Consider the following 25,564-nt stretch of genomic DNA (forward strand, 5'->3'; position numbering starts at 1 on the left):
TCAGGGCTTTACTTCAGAGACTTTCTGGTTCCTTGACAGACATGGGAAACTTCATAACAAATCCAGAATTGAAACGTTACTTTGAACAAGTGAGGCTCGGATGAAAGTTTTTGAGAGCAAGGGGCTGAGAGGGTTCAGTGCATCCCGAAAACAAAACAATGCCAAAAAAAAAATCAGGAAGAAAAATAAGAGGCAAAAGGCGGGCGAGTCTTCCCCAAGAGATTTCTAAAGGTTGGTTTGCTGGGCTGCAGAGGCTCACTGAAGCTTTGCCCTAGGGGAATGCATTTTTTATTGAGGAAATAACTTTCTAAACACAGAGCACTTCTAATTCCATAAGTGAACAAATGGTTCAATTCCTACTGAAAATCTGAGAGGGAGGAGGAATGTGGTCCTGTGTCTCAGCCCTCTCGAGCTCCCTGTTGCTTCTCACCATCTCCTTCCAGTGGGTCTTTCTCGCTCTTTTTCTGTCCTGGTCCTGCACTGGGAATTCGCCAAACTTCCACAACCAGACTTCTCATCTGAAACTTGATCCTGCTGTCTTTGGGCCTCTGAATTTATACAACCTATTGCATAGAATGATCAGACGCCTTGAATCTAGGTCAGAACACACTGACTGGATTGATTTAGCTATAGATATGCTCCTTTTTTTAAATTTTATTTTCCCTTCCCTCTCCCCCTTCTCACCCTCCCGCCTTTCCTGGAATAAAAGCAGGTCCTCAAAACAAGCCAGAACATTATCAAAAAACCTGACAGCTTGCTTAGGAGGCTGAGCAGAGGTTTGCTGGGATATGCAACTTGTTTTACTATTGCTGCCGCTATGGTATGACGACTGCTCACAACTTTGAATTCACAAAGGAAGAAAAAAAATTATTCTTTCAGGGGTTTTGCTAAATTCTCTCCTCTTCTTTTCACTGCCTCGCTGAAAGGATCCATGAAGCTGCCGCACCAGAGGCCAGGAAAGGTCACAATCTCTGTGGGATGCTGTAAAGCAGAGACTGAGAGGGGTTGGTGGTGATCTATTGATGTGTCTGTAATAACAACAAGAATAAAACGGTAGCCATAAACCTTTCATCCTGGGGGGTCCCACAGAGCTTTTCAGAACGGGGGCCGGATCCAGAGGGGTGCTGAGGGTCCTTGCCCGGCCGTAAAAGCCCTGCAGATGCCGATGGCCACGGATCTGCTGAGCACCCGGCAGGATCCGGCCCCGCTGGGGCACAAGCATCACTTTGTCTCCGCGCAATCGCTTCCGTGGGAGGTCCCCGTGGCCCTCGGGCAGCACAAAGCGGTCGGGGTCGGAGCGGTGTGTGAGCGGCGAGAGCGATGCCGGGCTGGGGAGCGCACGGGGAGTTAACTGGCCCCCAGCTCCGAGCCCGGGATAAAGGAGGGAGGAGAAAGGAAGAGGAAATAATTCACTAGCGGCATCCCCGTGCGGGTTAAATGTCCCATCCATCCCGATCAATGAGAACACTGCCGGTTTTTCAGCGGCCACACAAAAGGGTCGGCAGGGTTCAGCTGCTGTGCCCCTCCTGCCTCCCCCTGACCCCCGGCCGGCGCGGGGGGCCGTGGGTGGCGAGGCAGAAGGAAGCGGGATGACAGGCTCACCTCTGCTCCGCCGGGCTGTAGGTCTGTCCTCGCTGGCAGCTGCTGATGGTGATAGGGTCGAAGTTGTGGAAGGAACGCAGGGCCACCCCGGAGATGGCCACAAACTGGGAGCTGAAGCTAATGAGGACAGCCTGGGTGTGATAAAAAGGGTGACTGAGGTCATGGATGACGGGGATAATCAGGGGATTGTTCCTGCAGCTCAGGACGTGGACACCTGCCAGAGGAGAGACAAGATCAGAGGAAGGGTCAGACTTAACACAATTGCTTCCCGAGGCTGTGGGCACTTCAGAGGCATTTCACCCATAGGAATGGCCCTATAGAGCTGAAAAGTTATGGTAAGCTGCCTGGAGGGGCTTCCCAAATCACTCTGGAGAGCTTAGTGGAGAAGTATATCCCTCCAGACAGCTGAAGAAAGGCTGCCATTCTCTCCACAAGCGCGGCACAGGCTCTCAGAGCCGTTTCTTTAGACCAGGGCTACGTTTCTATTGTGCCCTGTTAAATCAGGAGCAACCATCACGGAGGAAGCGGAGTTGCACTATTGTCAAACTGGTCTGGGAGAGGACAGTTGGGGCCTTTATCCGGAGCATCAAACGGTGCCGGCAGGCTGGGTGGCTTTGTGCACCACGGGCAGGGCACCAGTGGCCTGTTTGGAGCTGTGCATGTCATTAGCACTCCGTGGTAAACTTCTTTGCATGAGCTCTACACTCAATGTGCCCGTTTTTTATTTTTTTTTTTTTTGATGGTTTCGAGCCTTAGGGTATCTTGCTCTTGGGTAGAAAAGGCAAAGATGGTGCTGGAGAGAGAAATGGGGGTGATGGTCCCACTGAGGATTTTGCAGGGGATCTCACTTGAGAAGGAAATAGTGCCTTGGGAAAATAAAAATGTCTCAAGGTTGAGGTGCACGGGAACACCAGAGAGCTGACAAGGAGACTTCTTAATCCCTTTTCTCCAGCAGACAAGGCACTCAGTGGCAGCTGGGAAGAAATTCCCACCTTCAGGTAGAGGCAACCTGAATTCAAATGGGCCAAATCCATCTCAGGGGTAAGGCAGAGGACAGACAGCTGTCTGCTGGCCTCAGAACTCCTTAATTGAGATTCATGGCCTGACGCTGCCTGCAAAGCCCGGCCTCTGCAGCTCCGTGGCATCACTCCGAGGATCAGCTTGGCTCCAGATCCATTTGCTTCACTGGAGCTCCCCCAGCAATGGCTTTGGCCCAGGCCCTTTGGCTACCCTGATACACTTACAAATTTCAAAATAAAATAAACTCTATTTGCATGTTTAACTGGCTCAGGGATTTCTGTTATTATTATTTTTTTTTTTCCTTCCCAGTTTGGATTTCTTGACTCAAAGGGGGAGAAATAAAAAAGTTTTCATTTTTCTCCTTAGAAAGTGATTTCCTGTGAATTAAGACAGACTTTTGACCACGCTCTTTAAACTTCTATCTCCCACCCTCTACTTAAAAAAATCTTCCTGTAATAAAAAAAAAAAATATAAAAAAGCAACTCTCTTTTTGTTTTGGTCTTTACCTGACCCTGGAATAACCTCCCTGTCTACTTGCCTCCCACAGGTCTTTTGATATCAGCTCCTTGTGGAACGGTGCACGTTTCTCACTTACAAACAGGTGCAGTTAATACTCAAAATCCCAGGTTCCCAAATTCCTTGAAAGTTTCTGCCTTCTCTGATGGAAAGCCAAGAAAGAACTTATGGTATGAGGCTGTTTATTCACTTCCATTTCATTCCTTGCTCTCAGGTGGTGTCCACAAGCAAACAGACCCTCAGAGCTGTGCTGCACTTGCTGGTGCTTTCTGCCCCACACAAGGTAAATGGGGGCTGAACAGGTCAGGGTCATGTAACTCACCTGCCTTCAGTAACTAAAGACCCCTCATGGTGGCCATGCAGGGGATCAGAGGTGTCTCATGATCACCCCCATTTCTGGAGCTCTGCACCCACCTATTTGATGCTCAGTAGCTGAACCCTGATGTCTACAGTGGGTCTAAACTAACAGAGATGAAGTATTTGGCATTCTAACCTTTCCATCTCCTACCAAGACTCAGAATAAGCATCACATTATTTTCTGGGAGTCCACATGCTAAAAACATGTTTTGATCAAGGTGGGAAACTGCAGGTCTGGATAGGATGTGTTTTGCCCATGGGAGTGTCTTTAGCACACTGAAGACTGATGGAGCTTTAAATTATTGCTACTTTCTTTTGGACGTACTTTTAGTTTGCCACTAATTTCTACATAAGACTGATTGACTGTCTGAAGTCAATCCTGCACCCAGTGCATGCCAACACTTGCATCTCAGCTGCAGTTTCCAGCTTTCCAAGGTGACAATTCAAACACATGAAAGACAATATCCAGGAAAAGGACAATGCCAGAGCCAGAACTCAGAAAAACAGCAATGGGGAGCTCTGCCTGAGTGAGAACTGCTGGGTAGCCTACCTATACCTCTCCCCTGCTCCAGGCAGCCTCTTCTGAAAGGTCAGAGAGGCTTTTCCATGATGAAGGCAGCATTTCAGCTCTGAGGATGTCCAGGCATCAGGATGAGCCCTGCCAAACTTATGTTGCAACTTCATTGAGGATTTCAAAACCTAACCCTTAGTTTCCTCTTTGCTCCTCTTTCTTGTTCTCTTCCTCTCACAATCTGTCTGTGTGCCCCTATAAAATGTCACATTAAGTATTTGTTGGCAGCTCGTGCATCCATCATTTATATCTCAGAGGGAAAGAGTTATGTGCCACTGTTTTGTGAAAGCAGGAGGATAAGATTAATCCAAGGGCTCTGGCAAACTGGGAGCTATCCTGACTCAACCTGCACAACTTGCTATGAATTTCTGTTTATTCTTGGACAACAGACATCACATATATTTTCTTTCTTTTCCTTCACACCCCAACGAATTTCATATTATCCTGGATACTCATCCAACACCTGTCAATGTGTGTGTCCCTTCTAGTGGGAAGCTTGTTTGAGTTTCAGCTTGTCAAAACTGAAAAGTTATGATAGAACAGAAAGTTGATGGGTGAGAGTGGTGTTTCCTTAAAAACTGCTCTTGAGGTGACCTGGTCAGCTTTCTTCCCAATGGAAAAAAAAAGGCAGAGAACAGCTGGAAAGGGATTATGCAAGTCCTGCCATGACACGGAGTTGGGAGCTAGGGAGAGCTCCTTGGTCCTGGAGCCTCAATGCAGCCTGAATCAATTCACCAGACACAGCTTCCCCAGGTTCAGGGCCCTGTGCCAAGGGTAGGGACAAAAATGGTCCATCCTGGCACTTCAGCACAGCTGCAGATCCACAGCCTCTGTCAGGCACCTCTGCTTGAGGCCACACCCCGGTGTTAGACCTTCATCAAACCTGAAATACTTCACATGAAGAATGCTGGCCACTAAATAGCTGTGGAGACCTCCCTGCAAGCAGGACTAGAGATCACCCAACACACCCTGTGAATCAGAAGTGTTTGCTGCAGCAGCAGCTGGAGCAGGTCCCTCACTCCCTGCTACCAGGGGCTCATCTGTATCACCATCAGTGTTTCTCCAGGGCAGTGCTGGTGTGAAGCACTGAGATAGTTCTGATTTTAATGACTAAAAAGGAGCCAATCACTTCTGAACACATAATGAACAGCTATGGAGAAATGTCTGCATAAAATGATGCACCATATTCAACAAACTCTAGAGAGACTCAGGGCTTGGAGCATTAAACAAGCATATTTTTGTCTAATTCTGAAAAAAACTGAGCAGGAGTACTGGTCAGTTTGTGAACAGAGGCATCATCAGATAAGCAAGCAATAAGGAGGGAGTTTAATAAAACACAGTCTTACCAAGATCGTGGCTTTGCTCTTTGGTGTCAAACAGCTGCACACCAATGGTCTCCTGCTTCTGATCCAGGTAATAGGTCCCATCAGTGACCAGGTGAACTAGGACCGCTGCAGCTACCATAGGCTGGGAAAAATAAGCCTGGGAAAACACAAAACCCACAAAGCCTGAGGTGGGAAATTATGGTGGGCTTTAAAAAATCCCCAGGAGTCAATCCGGGACTTTTAAAAGGGCAATTCCCATCCCAGGTCACAGAGAAATCTTCTCTTCCAATCTCTCCTACACAAACTAGATAAACTCCAGTCAAACAGCCCTGCAGCTGCAACCCCTCAGAAATTCAATAGCCTTGTCACATGGGAGGGGACTTCACCACTGAGTCTCAGACAGTGCTCAGAGACATTGTTTTGCTGTTTTGCTCCAAACATACTTCAAAGAAAGGAGCAGCTCGGTCCTGGAAATATCCCAGTGATATTTTGCCTGTTGGAGAAACTTTGTACAGGCAGGCAAAGAGGAAACTCCTGAGTGACATGTGCACTTCCTACCTTGAGCCAGAAAATGGTCTGTGTCATGTGGGAGTACTGGAAGTTGGCTGTGCAGGGGTACCAGGCGTACTGGGAGACACCATCGTTCAAGTCAATCACCTTAGTCCGACACACCTGGAAAAAGAAGCACCAAAACAGACATAGATGACAGTAAGGAAAGGTTATGACTCTTTAAAGTGTGTGTGGGAAAGTCCAGGTGCACTGTTAGAATAAAATAATCCATCATAACGATGCCTCTGAGTACCTTGAGATTATTCAGAAGTTAAGTTTCCAGGTCTTACACCTCAATAAGAAAAACTGAAACGTGAAAAGGAGCTAAAGACTCCCAGCAGCTGGATGGCAGCCAGTAGTTTCCTCTGGATTTGGTACGAGGTCTTTGACAGCATTTAGAGCAACTTTGTACCCCACCCAAAAGGACTACAGATCTTCCCACTGGAGTCAAAGTGACAATCACTTCTGAACATCCCAGCTCACAGCACAGACAGTCTGGAGATTCCTCCACAGGGCTCCAGCACTGCCCTTTTTAAACCTGGTGTTCCTGGAACCCCAGGGGAGTTAGAGATGGATGTGTAAACTTGGTAGCCAGGAAAGTCCTGCCTCTACAACCCAATTTAAGCAAACTGGTTTCTTCTTTTGCTAACTAGTTCTGCAAGTGGAATCACCTTATTCTGCACCTTTCCATGGCAGGCAGCAGTGAGATTGGAAGCAAACTGCTCTTTTCAGTAAAGAACAAGTAGATGAATCCCAAGTGCTGTCACAAATGAAAAGCTCAAAGGAAGTGCCAGAATCTGAGTACCAGAGAGCCTTGCAGTGCCATTGGTGTGTAAGATGTGAAAATGAAGCTGCAAGGAATGGTAGGATTCACCCTGAAAACTCTTCAGTGAAGCTGCTTCAAGAAAGAAACATGCACAACCACAGCCTTCACTCCCCCAGCAAACATGAGAAGGGAAATGTCCACCATGCAAAAAGTTACTCCTGCATTAGAAGGATGATTCCTGCTGAGGCTCCAGGAGCACCTGAAGGGAGAACCTGTTGGGATTCACAACACTTCGGTGAACTCACTGACTCACCAGTCATGGGGATAAGAGGGAATTCCTTGTGGTCACACAGAATAGTGGCAGTGGAGCTACAACTGTAACCCAAGAGGCCAAACCATCCCCAGCACTTGTGCTGGCCACAGGACAGCCTAGGATGGATCCCACCACCTGGGCTGGGTGCTAATGGGAGTTATGTTGTCTTGGGGACACTTTTAATTTTCTTTCCAAGACCAGAGCCTGAACTGAGCAATCAGGTGGTGATGGGCTCTCAGTAAAGCTGTTCCCCTAATCAATTCCCCTGATTATTAAACCAAAAAGAAAACCCTGAGGTGAAAGAGGAGAATTAACAGAGATGCTTTTGACCATTCAAAATCCTGTGTCCACTCGATAACTCTGCATGGAAATGCCCTCTTGGTCTCGGCAGGCAAAGTCTGGGCAGTGCAAAGAGAGCCTGGGATGCCTGGGAATGAGAAACCAGATTGGCTAAAAGTGAGGTAATCCCCTCTATAATCTGAGTCCCTCAAGATCCAGCACAGAGGAATCTATGGGCAAAACATAAATCAGCTTTAATGGGCTGGAAGAAGATTTTTAGTTTATTTATTTTTTGAAACAACTGGGACCAAGCTTCATTGAGGCTAGCCAGTGGATACTGTTACATTTTACAGCAGAGCAAGGCTTTACATAAACTATCTTTGGCATTTGAAATCCAGGCCAGCAATTCGACATGTACCATTTCGCAACTCTCCCTTCTTGCGTTTTCAGCAGCCTGTCTCTTGTTGGGAGCATGGTTTTTATTTTAATACCTCTCCAGCTAGAGAATTTATCTTACCCACATCTGCAATTTATATGGTCAGAGAGCTCTTTGACATGAACAAAGGTCTCATTACTTTTATATGATTTTGTTCTTATTCTTACATCTCCTCCTGCTCTATTGGTCCAAAGAGGTGGCTGAAAGAAACATTCGGTGCTTTTTAAGTGCCACTTAATGGGTGAGTGAAAACCTGTATGAAGAAATCACCCAGACCTTCACCAAAAGTTTGAATCAAACCCAAAATAAACCCCCGCTGAGGTGGGTTGGAAGTCTCTGATAACTTTAAAACGCCTTGTTTGATTTGTGTGCGTGTGTGAACTCCAGCACTTTCTGCTTCTGCCTGGGAATATTAGCAAAAATCTGGGCATTGCATAAAGAGCCTGTGTTTGAGCCACGTGAGCTGAGGTGTGTGGACTGTCAGACTGGCCTGGTTTGAACAGGTTAGATAAGCTTCCCCCTGCTGAGGCTGAGCCATCGCTACCCAGACAAGTGTTTCAAAGTGGTCCTGGGGTAAAAGGTTCTTTTAGAAGAGTATAATTGAGAAGTGTGGGAGAAGTCTAACTGAGATGAGTGGCTACAAGAGCCTCTTCTGCACTAGCTGTCAGCTAGTGAACTTAGCTAATGGCAAAAAAGTTCTTGAAGATTCTGCAATAACAATCCAAGTGGATAAACAGTCCCTGTCACCTGCAGCCTCCACCATCCCAACAGGCTCTAACACACATGGTAAATACATCCCCACTTCGACTCTACCCAGGCAATGAGTGTCACACCATCACTGCCAAGTCTGAGAACTGCCTGTTGGGAGTGTTTGTCACACCTCTGCCTTTGAGGCATCCCCAGAATGTGGCAGCAGCCTGAAGGCCCATATTATTTAGGTTAATGGTTGGACTCAGTGATCCTAGAGGGCTTTTCTAAACTGAATGATTTTATGATTACTGCAGTACCACTGCTTTTAAGCTACAAGTTCCAATGGCCTGGGAGACAACATCATCTCTTCTCACGGCTATTCATAGGAATTCACACTTATAAAAAATAAATTATTTCCTAATGTACTCTCCAGTTTGGTACAGTGATGCAAAACAGCAGCTAAGGCACCTGACAGCTGTGGAGGGAAGAACAGATAGACATACTTCTCGTTTCAGGGTGTTACCAAGCTCTAAAGTATTTGCTTTGAAGAATGACGGCATCACACAGGACTTCAAACTTCACTCACTGGGGCTTATCCAGATTCTCAGACCCACAGAGCAATGGGATCCACAGGAGCTTAGTATGTGCTCCAAAGTATGTGAGGACTATTTGTGTCTAGTTACTGGAAGCCCATGTCATACCCCTCCCTAGGAAGCTGCTTTCAATTAAAGGAGCTGATGTCTGTTCCTCTCAGAGGTTCAAATCCAGCTCGTCTCCCACCCACACATTCTGTACACAAACATCGAGAGACAGAACGATCAAGGCCAGAGAGCACTGTGGGATCTTCCCACAAGAGGGAATGCCTGGAGGATTCCCTTTGACTGATTTATACAACCCCTTGTCAATCACAGGCACACCATGTTCTTCAAACCGCCTCTCCTGTTTTCCTCTTCTTACTCAAGGGGACCGAGGAATGTGTCAGCAGAAAGGGAAAAGTGATATATTGGGAGCACTTAGTTCTTTGCCACATCTAAAACGCATTTACTATTGCAATCAGCTCCATTTCCTTCAAAGTAATATGGGAAAATTTGCTAAAGAGCAAATTTTGGAAGGCGCCCTCATGAATGATTCCCAGCCATCCCATGACTTCAGGCAAAGTGAAGTTGGGTTGACGGGCTCCTGCTGCAGCTGAACTCCAGGTTAAGGATCAATCCTGTGGACTGGGCATGGGAATAGGTCCCATCCTGACTGTGCCCAGTGCATGGCCCCAGTACAGCCTTCTGGGCAGCACTTGGCTTCTCCAAGACTGAGCCCCCCTCTGTAAGACGAGGATGATATTCCCCCATGTCACACAGGTACGTTGAGGGTATTAGGCACAAAAAGTTGCTCAGATGTTACAAAGAGAAGGTACAAACAGGCACACACAGGTGTGAGGATACCTCTCCCCACTGGAGTGGGTTAAATACAAACTGATGCCATCCCACTCTGACCTTCCCATCGAGCGAGCACAGCCAGACACCGCAGGCTCCGCATACACTGGTGGTTCTTGTCATTGTAACATAAAATAATTCTAAATGCAGACAGGCAAAGCTGCTCCTCAGCTGAGGATGCTGCCCTGCTCAGCTCTGGCACAGGGCTGACACCGTGGTTGGGGTGGACGTGCCTGTCTGCATGCCCAGGGGCGGCTGGAAACAGAGCAAATCTCCAGCGCACAGATCTGTCTGCTCCCAAAATCCCATCTGCTGTCCCACCGTGGGGCTTCCTCCAGACCGTGTCTTCAAGCTACGTCTGGCTGAGAAGGGCCATCACGAGCACTGGGCTGTCGGGCACTCGGGAGCATCCTCCTTTTTGGGGAGGAGGGTGGAAGTGGTGATTGTGCCCCAAATGCTGCCTTTCCCTCCTCCTTTCTCCTGGGGACTGTGCTGCTGTCCCTTCTGCACCCAGACAGACAACACAGGGAGTTTCTGGGTTGAAATACACTAAACCCTGTCCTGTTTGCAAAACAGCAGCCAAGGAGCAAGCAGGAACAGGATCTATTGGTAAAACCCCCAGTGGAGCACACAGCATCCTGAGTGAGGCTGCACAAGGGCACAGAAAAGCTCGTGGACTGATAAAAATCCATGGAGGCACAAACAGAACATCTTCTGTTGCTTGAGGATCCAGCTAAAAAAACCAGACTTCAACGGTAATACTGAAACCTAATTAATCCACAGTTTTTAGCTGACTGCTCTGCAGAATGTTATTTATATTTAACTCAACACATGCCAGAGAATCCCAACCATGACATAAGCAGCATTTTAACACATCCCTTACAGATGAAAACTTTCTCCATTGCCAGACCAGGGGGTTGGCAGTCACCCAGACCTTTTATTCTTAAATATGTTATTGTTCTTGCCGACCTAAGGTTAATCTTACCCAAGGATGAGAAACTATGGTGCAGTTGCTAAATATCAGAAAGGTTCCTGCTTGTTTATTGCCCAATATTGTGAGGCAGCTTGACTGCCACATGGACACCACCCAGTTTGCCAACTGCAGCACAGACCTCCAATCTGTTTTGAAAGCTGTTGCACTGCTCTTCTCATTTAGGCTGGGAACTGGGTTGGAGTTACAGAAAAATTAAATTGCCCACATTAGTGGGCACCGAACCATTAAAAAGGCCACCATTTGGGATCCAACAAACACCTCAAAAATCAGCCAGTTTCTATGACCATTTCAAACCCACAGAGCTCAGATGGAAATTGTACACACAGGATTACTCAAGGGGCACCGGGAGTTTTCCTCTGGGTTTTCTTCAAGGTTCTGGCCAGAAACGCTTTAGGACTAGTGTCTTTATCAGTGTTCTTGATTTATCCCATCAGAAAATCTGAGTCCACAGTTGTCTGCCCAGCTGTGAAAGTCAGCATTGGGTCATTCCAGGTTGGTCTCTAAAACTTAAGGAAAACCTTCAAAGTTTTTTGTTTGTTTGTTTGTTTGTTTCCAAATTGGTACATATATTAATTTTTATGTGCACTAACAATGAGTTTGAAATACCTTGTTGCAGAAAACAAAATAAAAACCCCAAACCAAATCCGAGATTCAGCAGCATAGATTCTAAGCATAAAATGATGAGGTAAAGCTGTGTCCTCCCCCTTTTAACAGTTGCCTTACCTAAAAGCCTATTGCTTCTTCCCCAGTAGCAACTTTCCCTCACCTCTGATGCACATCAACTGCAGCTTCTACCCCAAACCTCTCCTTGTCCTCTGGGTCTGATTACACGGTTTTACTAAGTTTTGTGCTCTTTCTCAGCTTTTGCCTGTTTTCATTGGGGTGCTTAAAGGTCTGATGGCAAAAGATGAAAAATTGCAGCGTGTCCTGCTCCAGGACAAAGGAATGAAGGCAGGTGATCCATAGAAAAAGCTTTATCAACTAACTGGAAGCTGATGAAACTCCTGGGGTAACACACTGATGCTATATTGCTCCCAGATCCAGTTGGCTCAGGAGTAAGAGGAAATCTCATCTGTCAATTTTCCCCGTGTAATGAAGAACAGGATTTGGCTGTGGGATTGGGAAGCAGCTTACATCTCCTGCAGGATGAAATAAAGCCCCATTGCCAGTTGTTATGTCCAGTCTCAGCCCAGCCACGTCCACTTTGAACCTGGAGCAGCCCACGTGCCTGGACCCTGCAGGCTTAGTACTCAATTAGCATGTTATTACAGCTTTCTTAGCACAGAGCCCCAGTTTTAAGCTGAAGATTTGGCTGGATTTTTTTAATAATTGGAAAGTGACCTTTCTGTGTATGACAACACCACAGATGATACAACATGGCATCAATAGTTTGTCTGCAACGTGACACAATGATAAATTCCTCGATGATAAATTCCTTGATGATAAATTCCTCTGCTTTACAATAAAAATGGTAGTGTTCATTTCCAAAGGGAAATTTCCTTGGGTAGAGTTTTGGATGTAATACAGGGCTGTGATTCAGAAATGAGTAAGAGCTGTAAGGGCTATTTCATTTTGTCATATAAGTTGGTTTAGTTTGAGGCAAGCAAATAGGAGCTACAGGGATTTCCATTAAATGATGGCCCAGATTGCATGTGTATTCAATGTGTGTTATTAACTTCAGCTTTCTCAAAAAATGCAGTTATTTCACTTCCAAAGAGTCGGTATGAACAATATATTTCCATTTTTAAATCATGCAGACCCGCATTCTTTGAGCTTTCCTTTGAATTTCTGTTATCTCCAGATTCAAAGCAAACTTCATTTAAAACCGGTGAGTTCAAATCAAAATCACATCAAACCATAAACTTCACATGGCATACCTGAAAAAACTGTAAATCAGTTCTGACTGGCCCTATCCCAAACTCACATTGGCTTTGACAGCCAGCCAGCTGTAATCAAATATCTAGGATGCTAGCTGGACCCGTGGAAAAAACAATACAGAGTTTTGATTTTCCAGAAAAACCCCAACCAGATGATTTCTGCATGGTTCAAAGGATCACGCCAAAGACTCTGGCTAAGCCAAGGCCAGAAACTACAGAATAACAGAGTGAGAAAAAGAAGAAACAATTGTTCTGATGGGATTTAAAAGTCAACCCACTTACACAAGCCCCCAAGTAAACCCCAGGATTCAGAGCTCCTGAGTGCAATTTGCACTCACTCCTGCTTCTTTTGCCTTTCAGTGACACAGAGTGAGGGGATGTGAAATCAAGGGATAGCTCCAAGTGCAGAACACAGTCTCCTGTGAAGCACATGGAAGTGCAATCCAGCAATTTGCCATGTTTCCTTGTTTTTCCTTCTCAGACCTCTGCTATTTCTTCAACACAGCAGTGGGACATAAAGATGCTGCTCTCAAACAACAGCATCTCCCACCCCAGCACTGCTAAGGTCTCACCTCAGAGACAGAATTCTTGGAATTAGTCCTGAATTCCATTCTGCTATTATGTTCAAATTCACAAATACATCTGCCAGTAGGAACAGCACCCAAATTCAACAGCCTAGACAGACAGGATCAAGCAACAGCACCCAAACAAGACCTTATGCCTTCAGTTCTGCAAATATCAGGCTCATTAGAGCTAAAAGGCATTTTCGAGCCGCAGCAAAAGCTCCTGTCTACAACTTCCACATTACTGCTCAGAGAAGTGTGAAGGCATTATAGACTGATAAGTGCTTTAGCAGACTGTATATCCATCCACTGGAGAGCGAGGTTAAACAAATACAGGAGCCAGAACATTATTGTTGGCTGCACACTCGGGTTCCCGAACTGCCCGTCTCTAACTTGAACCAGCCAGGTCCACTACAGCACAGCCAAGGCTGGCTGTGGGGTGCTGCAGCAAAGCAAAACAATCCCATCCCATGAGCTTTCACCACTGAGGAGTAGAGCAAAAGCTAAATTTTTTGTTTTTCCTTTGACTGGAGAGTTTTATTCAGGAGCAGCTGGCATCAGAAAATCAAACTGTGAAAGGCAGAACGTGTGCCACGTTTTAGGAGGATCTTAGATGTATTTTTGGTATTATATTCATGGATCTGACTCATTAGATTCATTGTACTTTTGCTGGTTTGGCATTCCTTCAAGGCAAAGCAGGATTGGGCTTGGTACAATCCACTTGGTAACATCTCCTCCTTCTTTCCCAAAGCTGGTCCTATAAACTTGCTTGGATGAAGAAAACACACAGCTAGGTAGAAAAAGCCCAAAGGCAGCAACAACTAATCCCTAAAGAACTTTGGCTCAATGAAGAGTTCCCAGTCAGGATAACACACTGGCTGAGGTGGACAGAGATGCTTAGAAGCACTTGGGCAACATTCCTGATGGGAAGAGAGATACACAGGGGAAAAAAATTAATCCCCATCTTTTTCAGCTATCAAGCACGAAAAAAACCCCAATGCTTTCATTTCCAGCATGGTAGGAGTAGACCCTAAATATTGTTGACCTTACCACAACTCTCTGAACCACCCTGAGAGCTCATGGGGCACAGGAGCCACTTCCAAGAGATGTGAGACAAGGCAGGTGCTGCCCTGAGCCCTGCAAACCTCTCGCTAAGCTTCGCCTGCGGCTGAAGCAAACAGCCGTGCAGTGGTTAATGTCAGCCCCGGCCACATGATCACATTCAGGAAAGGTCAAAAGAGTGATTTTTCATTTAAAAACATCTGTGTGTTTAAAGAACAAAACTTTCTCATGTGCAGAAAACCAGGGGTTTCCAGCGCTTTTATTTCCAGAGTTAAAGTCGTGCTTCTCGGCTTTGTTTGGGGTTATGGACCATGTAAACACGCTGTGGAAACCACACGCAACACTCAGCACACAGCCTTTCCACATGCAAGGATAATTGAGGGGGCAAATCTCCCTCTCCCTGGCTCCTTTTCCCTCTCCAAGCTGCTCCGCTTCCCCCACCACACTCCCAGTGAGCCAGTGAGACACCCCCTTGTTGTCCTTCCCTATATGAAGACATGCACATGCCTCTAATCCTAAGGGTGTAAGTCTGCTCTGGGCTGTCAACAGGCCTTAATTGGATACATCCAGGGAGATGATGCATTGGGAAGAGACCCTGAATTTAACAGCAAGAGGGAAGGCTGCAGAGAGGCTCCCTGGGAGTGTGTCAGGAGGCTTCGAGGAGCTGCCATGTGCTCCAAGGAGCTGAAAGCAGTCACACCTCAGCCAGCAGAGCCTTTCGGTTCCCATCCAACTCATCAGCCTTGTGCCAAGCTGTATTAATCAAGATTAAACCCTCTGGCTTGTTTTTGTTAATACCTGAATTTGAAATTGTGGTATGTAAATCAAAAGGTGCTCCCTTTGCTTCACTGGGCCTTTTCCACCAAAACTGCAGAGTAATGGAACAACCATCATGCAAACAAATCCCTCTGGATGAGCTGGACCATCCAGGGAGAGTCCATAGAGCAGCACCAGCTGTTGCCTTCAGCCTGTGCACATCTCCACCCAAGCAAAGGCTTGTTTGGGAAAGCCTGTCACTTCCCTCTAACATTGGAACAACCTCTGGTTGCTCTGATAAACCTCAAACTTCATCAAATTAAGCAAAAAGACTTGGAGCATTTAATCCTTGATGTCCCAGGTTAGAAGGGGAGTTCACAGGAGCTGCTCTCAGAAGAAGTTACTGAAGGGATTAAAGTATGAGCATCATCTGAAAGAGGGGATGCAGGAGCTCACAGCAGTCCAGGCTCAGCCTTTCTCACCATAAACAACCACTGGGAAACAGGTAAATTTCCATGGAGCGAGGCTTTCCTTTTCCAGCTGGGACAGTCACAGCATGCACACAGTGCAGGCACAGGAACAGAGCAGCTCTGCTAGAAGGGCAGATGTTTCAAAGGTATTTGGATGGAGAAAGGTGGGAAGAAGGTGATCTCTGCCCTGTGCTTCACGTCCTCTCTGAAGAGAGACTTGTCTTCTCTGCATGTGATGATGCAAGGGTTAATTATCAAAAAATGGAAAAATAAGGTTCCCTGCCTGAAGTGGTAAGAGTAAGGATTTCGTCCCAGTGACGAAAATGGCTGAGCAGAACTTGATGTTCTCCTGAAATGAGGGCTTCTCCCAGTGAGGAGGTACATGTGGGGACAGATAATAGCACTGATCACGCAGAAAAACTGTTTCCTGGCACACGTTGCAGCTCGCAGCCGGACCCTGAGGCGATGGTGGAAACCCAGTCCCCAGGAGACTCCTGATGATAGCACAGGGAGCTGGGCCACTTACCAGATGTGAATTTGAATTACCAGGGTGAATCACGGCTTCTTATCAGATTCCCCACTGAAATGACCTCAGCGATGCTCCAGCTCCACAGGCAGTACTTCCAAAAGTGAGGACAGATGGCGGATGTGGGGTTCTTCAACAGTTACAGCTCCAACCAAGGCAGCACAATTCAGAGACTTGGAGCAGCTCAAGAATTTATCCAGATAGTCTTCAGTTTGGCTTTTTGTTTGGTTGGGGTTTTTTTAAACTATTTTTAAAGCAGATACTTATTTCCAGGTGGGGACAGATGGGTTGACTCAAGAGACTTTCAGGACAGTGCTGGGTCACCAAAACCCATTCCTTTTAGAGACATCTCAAGATGGACTCCCTAAAATTCATTGGCATTCCAAGTACGAGTCTCTAACGAGGTCTCTAATGTGGGCTAAGATGCCTATGGTACTCTGAACAAGCAGACAATCCTTCCTTTAAAAGAAAAAAATAAATTCTTTGCTCCTGGCATGAGAAAGTTTACTTTCAGCTTAAAGAAATGATCGTGTGGTTTTGGGGATGGCATTCCATTCTGCTGGAGAACAGCACCCTGCCTGCCTGTATATCCGTGGCTTTGTAGCTACATTACAACCCTGGTGAGCTCTGTTTACATATTTGACATGTTTTCTTGTGCAGAACATGAAACCAAATTACATAGTAAAGGCCATTATGGCTTTGCTCTTGCACCCTTTTCCGTCCCCTCCTTCCGATCGCTTGGTTCAGATCTATCTGGGTGTTTTTAGCTGCCCCGGATCGCCTGGCAGTGCTTCAGGCAGGTTTATTTGCTGTTGCACAGGGAAATCATGGAAAAGCTGGTGAAGACACATGCCAGGGAGTAGGGAGAAGAGGGCCGGGGCGGGGGTGGGATGAGAAAAGCCGAGAACCCTCCGTGCACACGAACAAAGCAGACGTGTCGGTGCATTTATGCAAAATCATTCCGCTCTGAATGGAGAGGGACCCAAGACAAACAACCCGGATGGGATGCAGGGGAGCTATCCCACGCTTACAGCTGGACATGCTCTGCATCTAAAGGCTTGTGAGCAGCGGCAGCAGACAGAGAGACTGGCAGGTTGAGGGGCAAGGGCCGAGGAGGGGGGTCTCCTTTCAGAGGAGTGCATGTTAATGAGCACCGCCGCTGTCGGGGGGTCCGGCTTCCCGGCTCGCTGGTGTCAGGGGGGGCCAAGCTCTTTTCTTGTTCCCGCCTGGAATCTGGGTGGGTGGCTGGGTGTACAGCAGATATGATCATGAGTGGTGATTTACTTCCCAAAGAAGCACATAATCCTTAGTGCTGTCCAAGACAATATTCCTTTCTTGCCTTTCTTCTTGCTTCTAGAAACAAATAATGGCATGGAATTCTGCTCTCGTTTCATTAGTGGTAAATGTCTCCCAGTTCTAGGAAGATGGGACCAATATCCGGCACCTGAGGATTTTTGGTTTGACCTTCATCTCTGCAAAAGTCAGATTGAACCTCTCTGAGAGTACTGATGGCTGCTTTGCTCCCTGCATCATTCTTTGTTTCTTTTATCTATTTTCTCTACAGTACACAAAGGGAACACAGTGTACCAGCCCCTGGTACTCACTGTTCTGTTTCCCTTAGATGACTTGCATATGTGTTCTTGAAAAATTATTCTAAAAAGTAGGGGGGGGGAAGGGGGGGAGTGGAAACTAAAAAAAAACAACATCCCTTGAGTGTTTGGCAAAATTGCTTGGAATCTCCTCTGACATCTCATTGTGTTCTCTCTGTCCTCCCCTTACATAGATGAGCCAGAGGCTACGACACCAGCCGTGGGGTCTGAGCTTTACTACTGCCAGGAGCAGAGGAGCACTGGAAGACATGGGGATGGAGGGGTGCAAGGGAGGGAATCCCTGTCTGTAACAGGCAGCCAGGTGATGGGCAGCATCCCCTTCCCTCCAGACAGCTCTGAATTGACTTTAAAGGTAATGCTCTTCCTCAGCCACCTGTCTACCAATGAGTCTTTTTCAAGCCAACCTACCTAGAAATCCCACTTATAATTTTACTTAGCTTGAGAGACCTCCCCAGAACACTGAAATCACTCCTGAGTCCCAGCACTGATGGTAACACACATCTTTGCAGCATCCCTCACCTTGGTGTGGACCCTTCACAGGGACCCCCTTCTCCAGCAAGGCAGTGCAGCAAGGAAAACATGTGAATAAAGACCAGTGGAATTCCTTTGGCAGAAAGGTTGCAAAACCCAGCTTTCCCAGGAAGACAGGTGGGAAGCAAGTCATTAAAGCAAGGAGTTGGTGGGACAGTTTTTCAGTCCTTTGTGCTGGGAATGAACAGCCAAACTGTGCTAGGATAAAGACTGATTAATTCACGAACGGGATCTGTGAGGGGCTGAGAGAGCTAAAATGCAGATTTATTGACCCCAAACCCCTTCTAGGTCTCTGCTCCCAGGCAGCAACTCTCATCAGGCCCTGAACAGTTTTCTTTTTATCCAAGATATGAACATTTCCCTTTCAAGACATCCTGAACTTCCTGGTGCTGGGGAGGTTTAGGCTCAGTAATGCCCAGTGCCTGCAACATCTCTGAAGGATATTGAGGTCTAATCCTCAAACAGTAGCTTTACCTTTCTGTGCTCTGGTTTTCACCTCTATTAAACAGAACAGAAACCAAGCAGCGTGGCTGTGATAAGGCTTAATTAACCACTGTACACTGAAAAAAATATGAAAAATATCATCACTTAATCCAAGGCAGGAGAATTCCAGCCTGAATTTGCCTGACAGACAGAGCCAGGCCCGTGATGCAACTCTCCAGCCTTCAGGCAAAAAACCAAATTGGCTGGTCTGTAGTTTCCAGGGGAAATGAAGACAAAGTTTTGGACCCCTTGAACTAACTTTAGACTTGGAGACTCTGTAACCTAAGCTGAAGCCCTTTGGTGGATCAGCCAGTACTGGAAATGAGCTCACCCGTGTACAGCAGACCTACATTCCTCTTCTGACAGCCTGTGCACAGTGTCCAGTTCAACTTTTTCCAGAACTGGTCTCTGCTCACTCATGGTTCCTCCATTAATGGTTTTTCTTAGTGGGATTCTGCCCTCATCCTCCAGAGCTTAGTGGTTCAAAGTCTGGCTCGGCTATAAATAACAAAGACATTTGCAAAGCAAATCATCTTATTAAAAAAGGGGATTTTTTCATCCCTCCAACCACAACAAAACTCTTACCGTTGAAGAGCAACAGGACTTGGCTGTGAATTGGGGAGTTCAAAAAGGGCCACTTGCAGAGCCGACAGACAGACACCCTCCCTCTTCTCAGCAAGATCACCCCAAAGGGAAGGAATGGCTTCTCCATTAAAAGTTGCAGGTTTCCTCTCTTCCCACTCCTGTTCAAGATTGCTCTATTTGCTGGCTTTGCTGTATCTTTGGGGAATTATCTTCGGCTTTATATTTATTAGACAGAATAAAACTCCATGGCAGAGAACTTCATCATCTTTCTCTTCAATTTTCTTATGGTATTTTCTTACCACTCTTGGAGCCCTTGCTCTACCATGTTATTTCTTTTAGTATTCAGAATACTTTTGTGCTCCTTTCTTCTCCTTTTGTGGGCTATTCCAGACATACTGCAATTCTAGACATCTTTCTGCTGCTGGTGGAAGGTTTGTTGCAGCGAGTCTGGTTGAGTGCAATTGTGGAAACTGTAATAGGGGCAGGAGGGGGCCTCTGTTTGTGGGAAAGATGTAATAAGAATCCTCTTCCACAACATCTTACTCCATAGAAGCCCCCGTGGGGTACCCAGAGGAGAACAGGGTGTGTTCTTTAGTCCGGGAATGAAAGAAAATCCCAGGATCTGTCTGTGCCCAGCAGCCTTGGGAAAGAGTCCCTCTTTGGTTAAATGTGCCTGAGCTGTGCAGCTTTTTCGTGGAAATCCAAGCTCAAACAATGACACAGGGAGAAAAAGATACTTTATATATATATATATATATAATACATATATATGGTTACTTGTTCTAAACAACTGCACAGCTGGGAGGAAACACAACAAAAGACAGTTCCTGAGGAACTGGCCCTCTAAATTACCAACCCACAAACCAATTTCCAAGTCCTGAGCACACATTGCTGTGACAGGAATAACAAGATCAGGAATCAGATCCGTTAGTCCCTTCCTATAAATCTCTATTGTGAAAGCCTAAAGGGAAACTGCAGCTGAATCAGTTCTCCAAAAGCACGAGTGCCACCAGCAAGAAGAAAGGAGAAATGGCATCTCCGGCCTCCTGTGGCTGGTCTGCACCCACCTGCCTTTGCTCTGCACATCTACACTGACGGTATTTCACACACAAGGAGAGGCTCCTTACAAACTCCCAGCAGAAGCAGTGGGAAAAAAGCGGCTCAAGAGTGTGCAGAGCCCCTATTGCTGAATTCCTCCTGCACTTGACAACAGGTACTGAGCAGCATCTGCTTCCAGGTCTGCAGACGATTCCAGATTGGAATCCAACTGCAGAAATGCCCTGCACTGGTGCTCGCACTTCTGTGCTGGCACAGGGTTGCTGAGTGGCCCTCTTTGGCTCTGAATATGATGCTGTCAGTACTGAGAATATTTCTTAATCAGCACTGAAGGGTGGCTGCCAGAAAAAGTAGAAGTGGCTGTCCCTCAGTCTTGCTTCTGCAGAAAGCGCGATTGTTTAAAGGGGGGCTGTTTGACCTTTCCATTTTTCAAATCTGTATCTCTTTGCCAAGACCATGTCATTCTTTGTAAGCATTCTGTTGTTCTAAACAAATCTTATACTGTGAGCTTTCTCTTTTATCTCCCTTACTATGTTGCCATTCAGCAGCCTCACACTAACAAGTGATGGAAGATCCAACTCAAACTAATAACCCAGTGTGGGCATCTAAGGAAGAAACAACTGCAGAAATGGGCAATATCTTCACTGAACTAAGCAAACAGGTCACAGAAGCAACCCTACAATAACAAAAGACTCCAGCTTGTGCTCATCAACAATCCTCCAGCAGTAAACGAGCACACATAGGCAGATATTGCTGAGAGACACAACAACCAACCAACCTGCCTTGCAAACCCCTGAGAAAAAGCCTTGACAAAACTATGACAGTCATGCAGAGTAACAAGTGCTGAGATATCTAAGGATGAGAACCATTTTAAGTCAGAGCATGCTAAAAATGTTTTAGAGCACCTTGAGAGCACTGGGGCAATTATGAGAAATGGGGATGGCTAACAACAGGCAGCTTATGTATTCTGTATATTGCTGTGCACTGCACTCAAACATATCTTTCATGGCATTCCTGATGAGGAGCCAACACAAATACCACTCTGATTAATCAGGAAGCTACCCAGCAACAACATGAAAAGTTTGCACAAGACCAACAAGCACACAACCTACTCTGAAAGGTATCTGGGTGAGGAAAGGTGCTCCTTTCATCAATGCAGAAAACCCCTAAGGCTCAGTGCTTGTGCAGATAATGAAGCCAAACATGTTTACACACCAGTGATCATTACATGCAGTGATTAGAGGAGATCTTAGGTTAATTTTCATCTCCTCTAACTAACAGACTGATGACCTGCTGCCCCACCTAACCTCTCTGGAGTGACAAGTCAGGTGCTTTCCCAAGCCAGCAAGGCTGTCTTCTTCCTGGGGAAAACAAAGACTTTCTCAACATATATGATTAAAAAGGTCAATGAGCCCCATGCACTCAAACTGGTGTAATGGGACCAGCTGAGCTAAAGCAAAAATTCCTTTTGCTGGAAGTAAATAGCCCACTGTTATCTCCCTGGGGGCCAGGCAATAACAGGAGGCATGTTCCCATTCACTCTGCCAGTGTGTGATATGTTAGTGCTCTGCCTATAAATACAACAGCTTTTTTTGCCTTTTTTTTTTTTTTAACAAGGCTGTGACAACTTCATCTCATCTGGGTACAACAAACACGCCTGAGTTGTGGCTACACAGCAGGGCTTTCTGCTGTGTGCCTGCGTGGTGGTGGTTTTTCCACCACAGGACCATATGTTACCTACTGAGTGGAGTGGCTGAGTTCCTACCAGTGCATCAGACAAAATCAGGGCAGCTCTCTGATGGAGTGCCTGGGGACGTGCCCAAAAAGCAGCACCTGAACTGGAGACACTGCTCTTTGGCCTGAACTGCAGCACAGGGGGCTCGAAGGAGAAAGAAGTTATGAAGGCACTGGTAGGGGCCCAGAGGAAAGTTCCCTTTACAGTGTGAAATAATAAATGAGACCGTGACAAAAAGGCAACACTGGGCTCGAGATTCTGTCTTGATACCACGCCAGCTAACCACGCTTTGCGCATTCAGAACTGACCTGGTCATTAATTTGTTACAGACTTGTGCAATGTGAACAAGGCCAATTCTCTTGCATAAAGATGTTTTCTCTTGCAAGCCAACTGGAAAAGCTTAGAGTTTACTATCCATGGAGAAATCTGCTTGACATATCTGTGACACGGCACTCCTCTCTGCACTGCCCACTCAAGGCACCTCCTGGATAACAGGAGAACAACTTTTCTGCATCCTACCAGAAGTGAACCTAAGCTGATTACTGTGATAAATGCTCTATCTCTAGCAAGGGGCAATGGTGGGTGCTGAAGGAGGAATATATGAAGCAGCTCTTATATATGAAGATCCTTTCCCTGCTGTATCCTCTAAAAAACTAATAAGTAACATAGGCTTTCTCAAGTCAGGTTGCATCTGGACTGTTGCATCTGCAACTTGTACAGCTCTGTTTTCCAGGCATTTATCTGAGGTCTTTTTGAACTCATTTGGATCTAATTCTCTCAGAGAAACAAAAGGTGAAGTTATGGTAACTGGAGCTATTTATGTTACAAAGGAGACATGGGAGAAGGGGGTTAAAGCTAATGAATGTCTTTGGGAATGGACGGGACCTTTCTCAGAATAGAACAATAGGGTGCTTTTATGAAACTGGGAGGCAGAAAACACAAAACTATTAAAAAAAAAAAAAAGAACACACTTTTGTATTATTCACCATTAGCCCTCAGAACTCATCACCACAGGATCATACCCTGTGGATGCTGTGGAGAGCCCATCTGTCTTTTAGGTGATGATGGTTGGTTGAGGTGACTCCTACACAACTTATTGAATCAAGAAAGCCACAGCTTGAGTCAGTTTTAGTTGGATGGTTGGAACTGAATTTCGATTCATCACTATTAGTCAGGCTCAGAAAGAGGGAAGCTGCTGTCAAGGGCCTTCCTTGGTGAAGGAGCACCCATGAATGCTGACCACTGAGCTGCACTCAAGAACTCTGTTCCTTGGTGCCCTTCCCCTTCCAGGAGAGGAAAGGGAACGTGCTTTCCTTACCTGGGTGGCTGCTGGCTGACCGATGACCACCCATCCTGGGCACTGCTGGTCACTGTGATGCGAGACGGAGACGTTGGAAGCCCACTGATCGAGGAAGCCTTTGGGGGTGTAAACGCCACAGTCTTTAATGCTGGTCATCTGCTCAAATTCCTCACACACTCCATCACCATCGTGGAAATAGCACCTGCTGGGTTCATCTGCAGGGGAAAGCAGAGAAGGAGAATCACAAAGGACTGGCTACACATATCTGCAGTGTAGTTGCCAGGACCTGATACCATCAGAGGTCGTGTATCTGCTGGATCAGGTCACTGGGAAGTGGGAGCATTGGTCACTTCCAGGGAATAGCAAGGTGATTGCACAAAAGCCAACCAACAATAGCCAACGTTTGTATTGGGTAATTCCCTCAAGATATTTCCCAATGTTAGGGGTTTTCTGCTTATTTTCATCTCTCTCCTTTTAAAAGGATGGAGTCAGAAGAAAGCAGAGATAGAAAATACACAGAGAGACAATGTGGGTGTTGGCATAATTCCACCAGCTTGGATGGAAAAACGCCAGGGGAGGGTTTGGTCTACGATGTTTCCCTTCTTGTTTTTTAAAGATATCTGCAAATAAACAACAACAGCAACTGTGACTGTAGGGATTGTGAAAACTGCCAAGCTTACAGTTATAGTGACCAAAGGGCCAAACAGATCTGTTTATCCAAAGCAGATACACTGTACGAAGTGTGAGGGGTAATCTTGCCACATACACACACGGCTTCAACCAACATGAATCAGATTTGACCTGAAAGGATCAAAAGCAGCAGGAGACTTTATTATCCTTGTCCATTTATTCTGTGGCTTCTCTAATGAGACTGCCAACAAAGATGCCAAATTTTTGAGGTTGTTTCTGTAGCACTGGCCCATTAAAAACTGAACTGAGATCCATCTCCTCTTTTCAAACAGACTGCATAGCAATAATGACTTTCAGTTATTAGAGTACTCTGTGAAATGGAAACCTTTGACCTGTTGGTATCCTATTTTGTATTGTATTATCATTGCCAGTCCCCAGAGGTATCCAGTTCTGACAGCCTGTTGTATTTTTGTCTGGCAAATAAGCCTGTTGAAAAAAGGGTAGGAAATTAGCCAGAGCTGCTAGCTGGGCTGATGGAAATGATCCCTAAGGAGAATCCTGTCAGTAGTATTGGACTATCTCGAGCTAGGTGTCAGAAAATCCGATGGCTGCTCAATTTTGAGCTACTTCTAAACTCCTAAATCCCCTGTTTATTTTTCCTTCTGGTTTACACAGTGAAATACCATCATGAGCCAAAAAAAATGGGTTTATTGCTATTCAATTATTTAATGACTTTCACTCCTTTTCCTCCTGTGCAATATTCCACATCTTTAAGAGAGTGTGGCTTTGAAAGAATAGAGAAGTCTATCAGGGAAGAATGTCATTATGGTTTCATTTCATCACAACCTCTGTGGAGAACTCGTGTACGTGGATAAGTGCAGGGAACTGTGTATTTGCTGGGCGAGTGCTCCAAGCTGGCAAAAAGGCGCCAGCACACGTCTGGAAATGTTTCAGCTCTATGAGTGCAGCCCTGTGCCTGAGTGAATATTCCCAGGGTGGCCAAACTTCCTGACCCTACATGTCACATCTTAAAAACTTCATTTGTCTGGGAGCCACCGAACATATACCACACACCTCGAAGAGCCCAGAGGAGGAGTGCTGGGGACAGTGCTCACAGACAGGAGATGACAATGGCTCCCCGGGGTGGCTGAGGGGATGTGCAGATGGGCCCTAAGGTAACCTAGCAGGGCTGGCCCCCTGGCCCTGCTGTCCTGCCTCCTCCCACAGCCTGAGTGCCCAACAGCCCTGAGCCAGCAGGGCCCTGCTGCTGCTCGTCTGATACCGACCCAGCTGGGAACGTGTGCTTGAACTGACCTGAGAGCCCCAGTTGGGACATCCCTGTACACCCTGGACATCCCTGTAGCACACATTGGTTCCCTGCAGGGCCTCTTGATGCTGGCATAGTGCTACACTGACAGGGCTCATTCATCCCTGGGAGAGCCATGCTCTGAGTCTGACCAGCTCAAGGAAGGGGCAGAGCATGTCTGTCACTGTGATGGCCATGGAGGCAAACTCCTGGTTCCCTCACCTTG

General features: G+C 46.4%; 1 protein-coding gene across 2 annotated transcripts in view; it reads right to left on the bottom strand.

Annotated features, from left to right (window-relative positions):
* The window catches only part of PAPPA (pappalysin 1), a 181,679-nt gene that overhangs the window by 53,090 nt on the left and 103,025 nt on the right, over nucleotides 1-25,564 (bottom strand). For both annotated transcript variants that reach the window (XM_064677104.1, XM_064677105.1), the window contains exons 10-13: nucleotides 23,421-23,617; nucleotides 5,950-6,063; nucleotides 5,413-5,548; nucleotides 1,603-1,816 (exon numbers count right to left, since the gene is read on the bottom strand). In XM_064677104.1, coding sequence (XP_064533174.1) covers nucleotides 1,603-1,816; nucleotides 5,413-5,548; nucleotides 5,950-6,063; nucleotides 23,421-23,617 — 661 coding nt within the window. The remainder of the gene's footprint in view (nucleotides 1-1,602; nucleotides 1,817-5,412; nucleotides 5,549-5,949; nucleotides 6,064-23,420; nucleotides 23,618-25,564) is intronic.

This window comes from Pseudopipra pipra, chromosome 20 (assembly GCF_036250125.1).
Source record: "Pseudopipra pipra isolate bDixPip1 chromosome 20, bDixPip1.hap1, whole genome shotgun sequence".
NCBI lineage: Eukaryota > Metazoa > Chordata > Aves > Passeriformes > Pipridae > Pseudopipra > Pseudopipra pipra.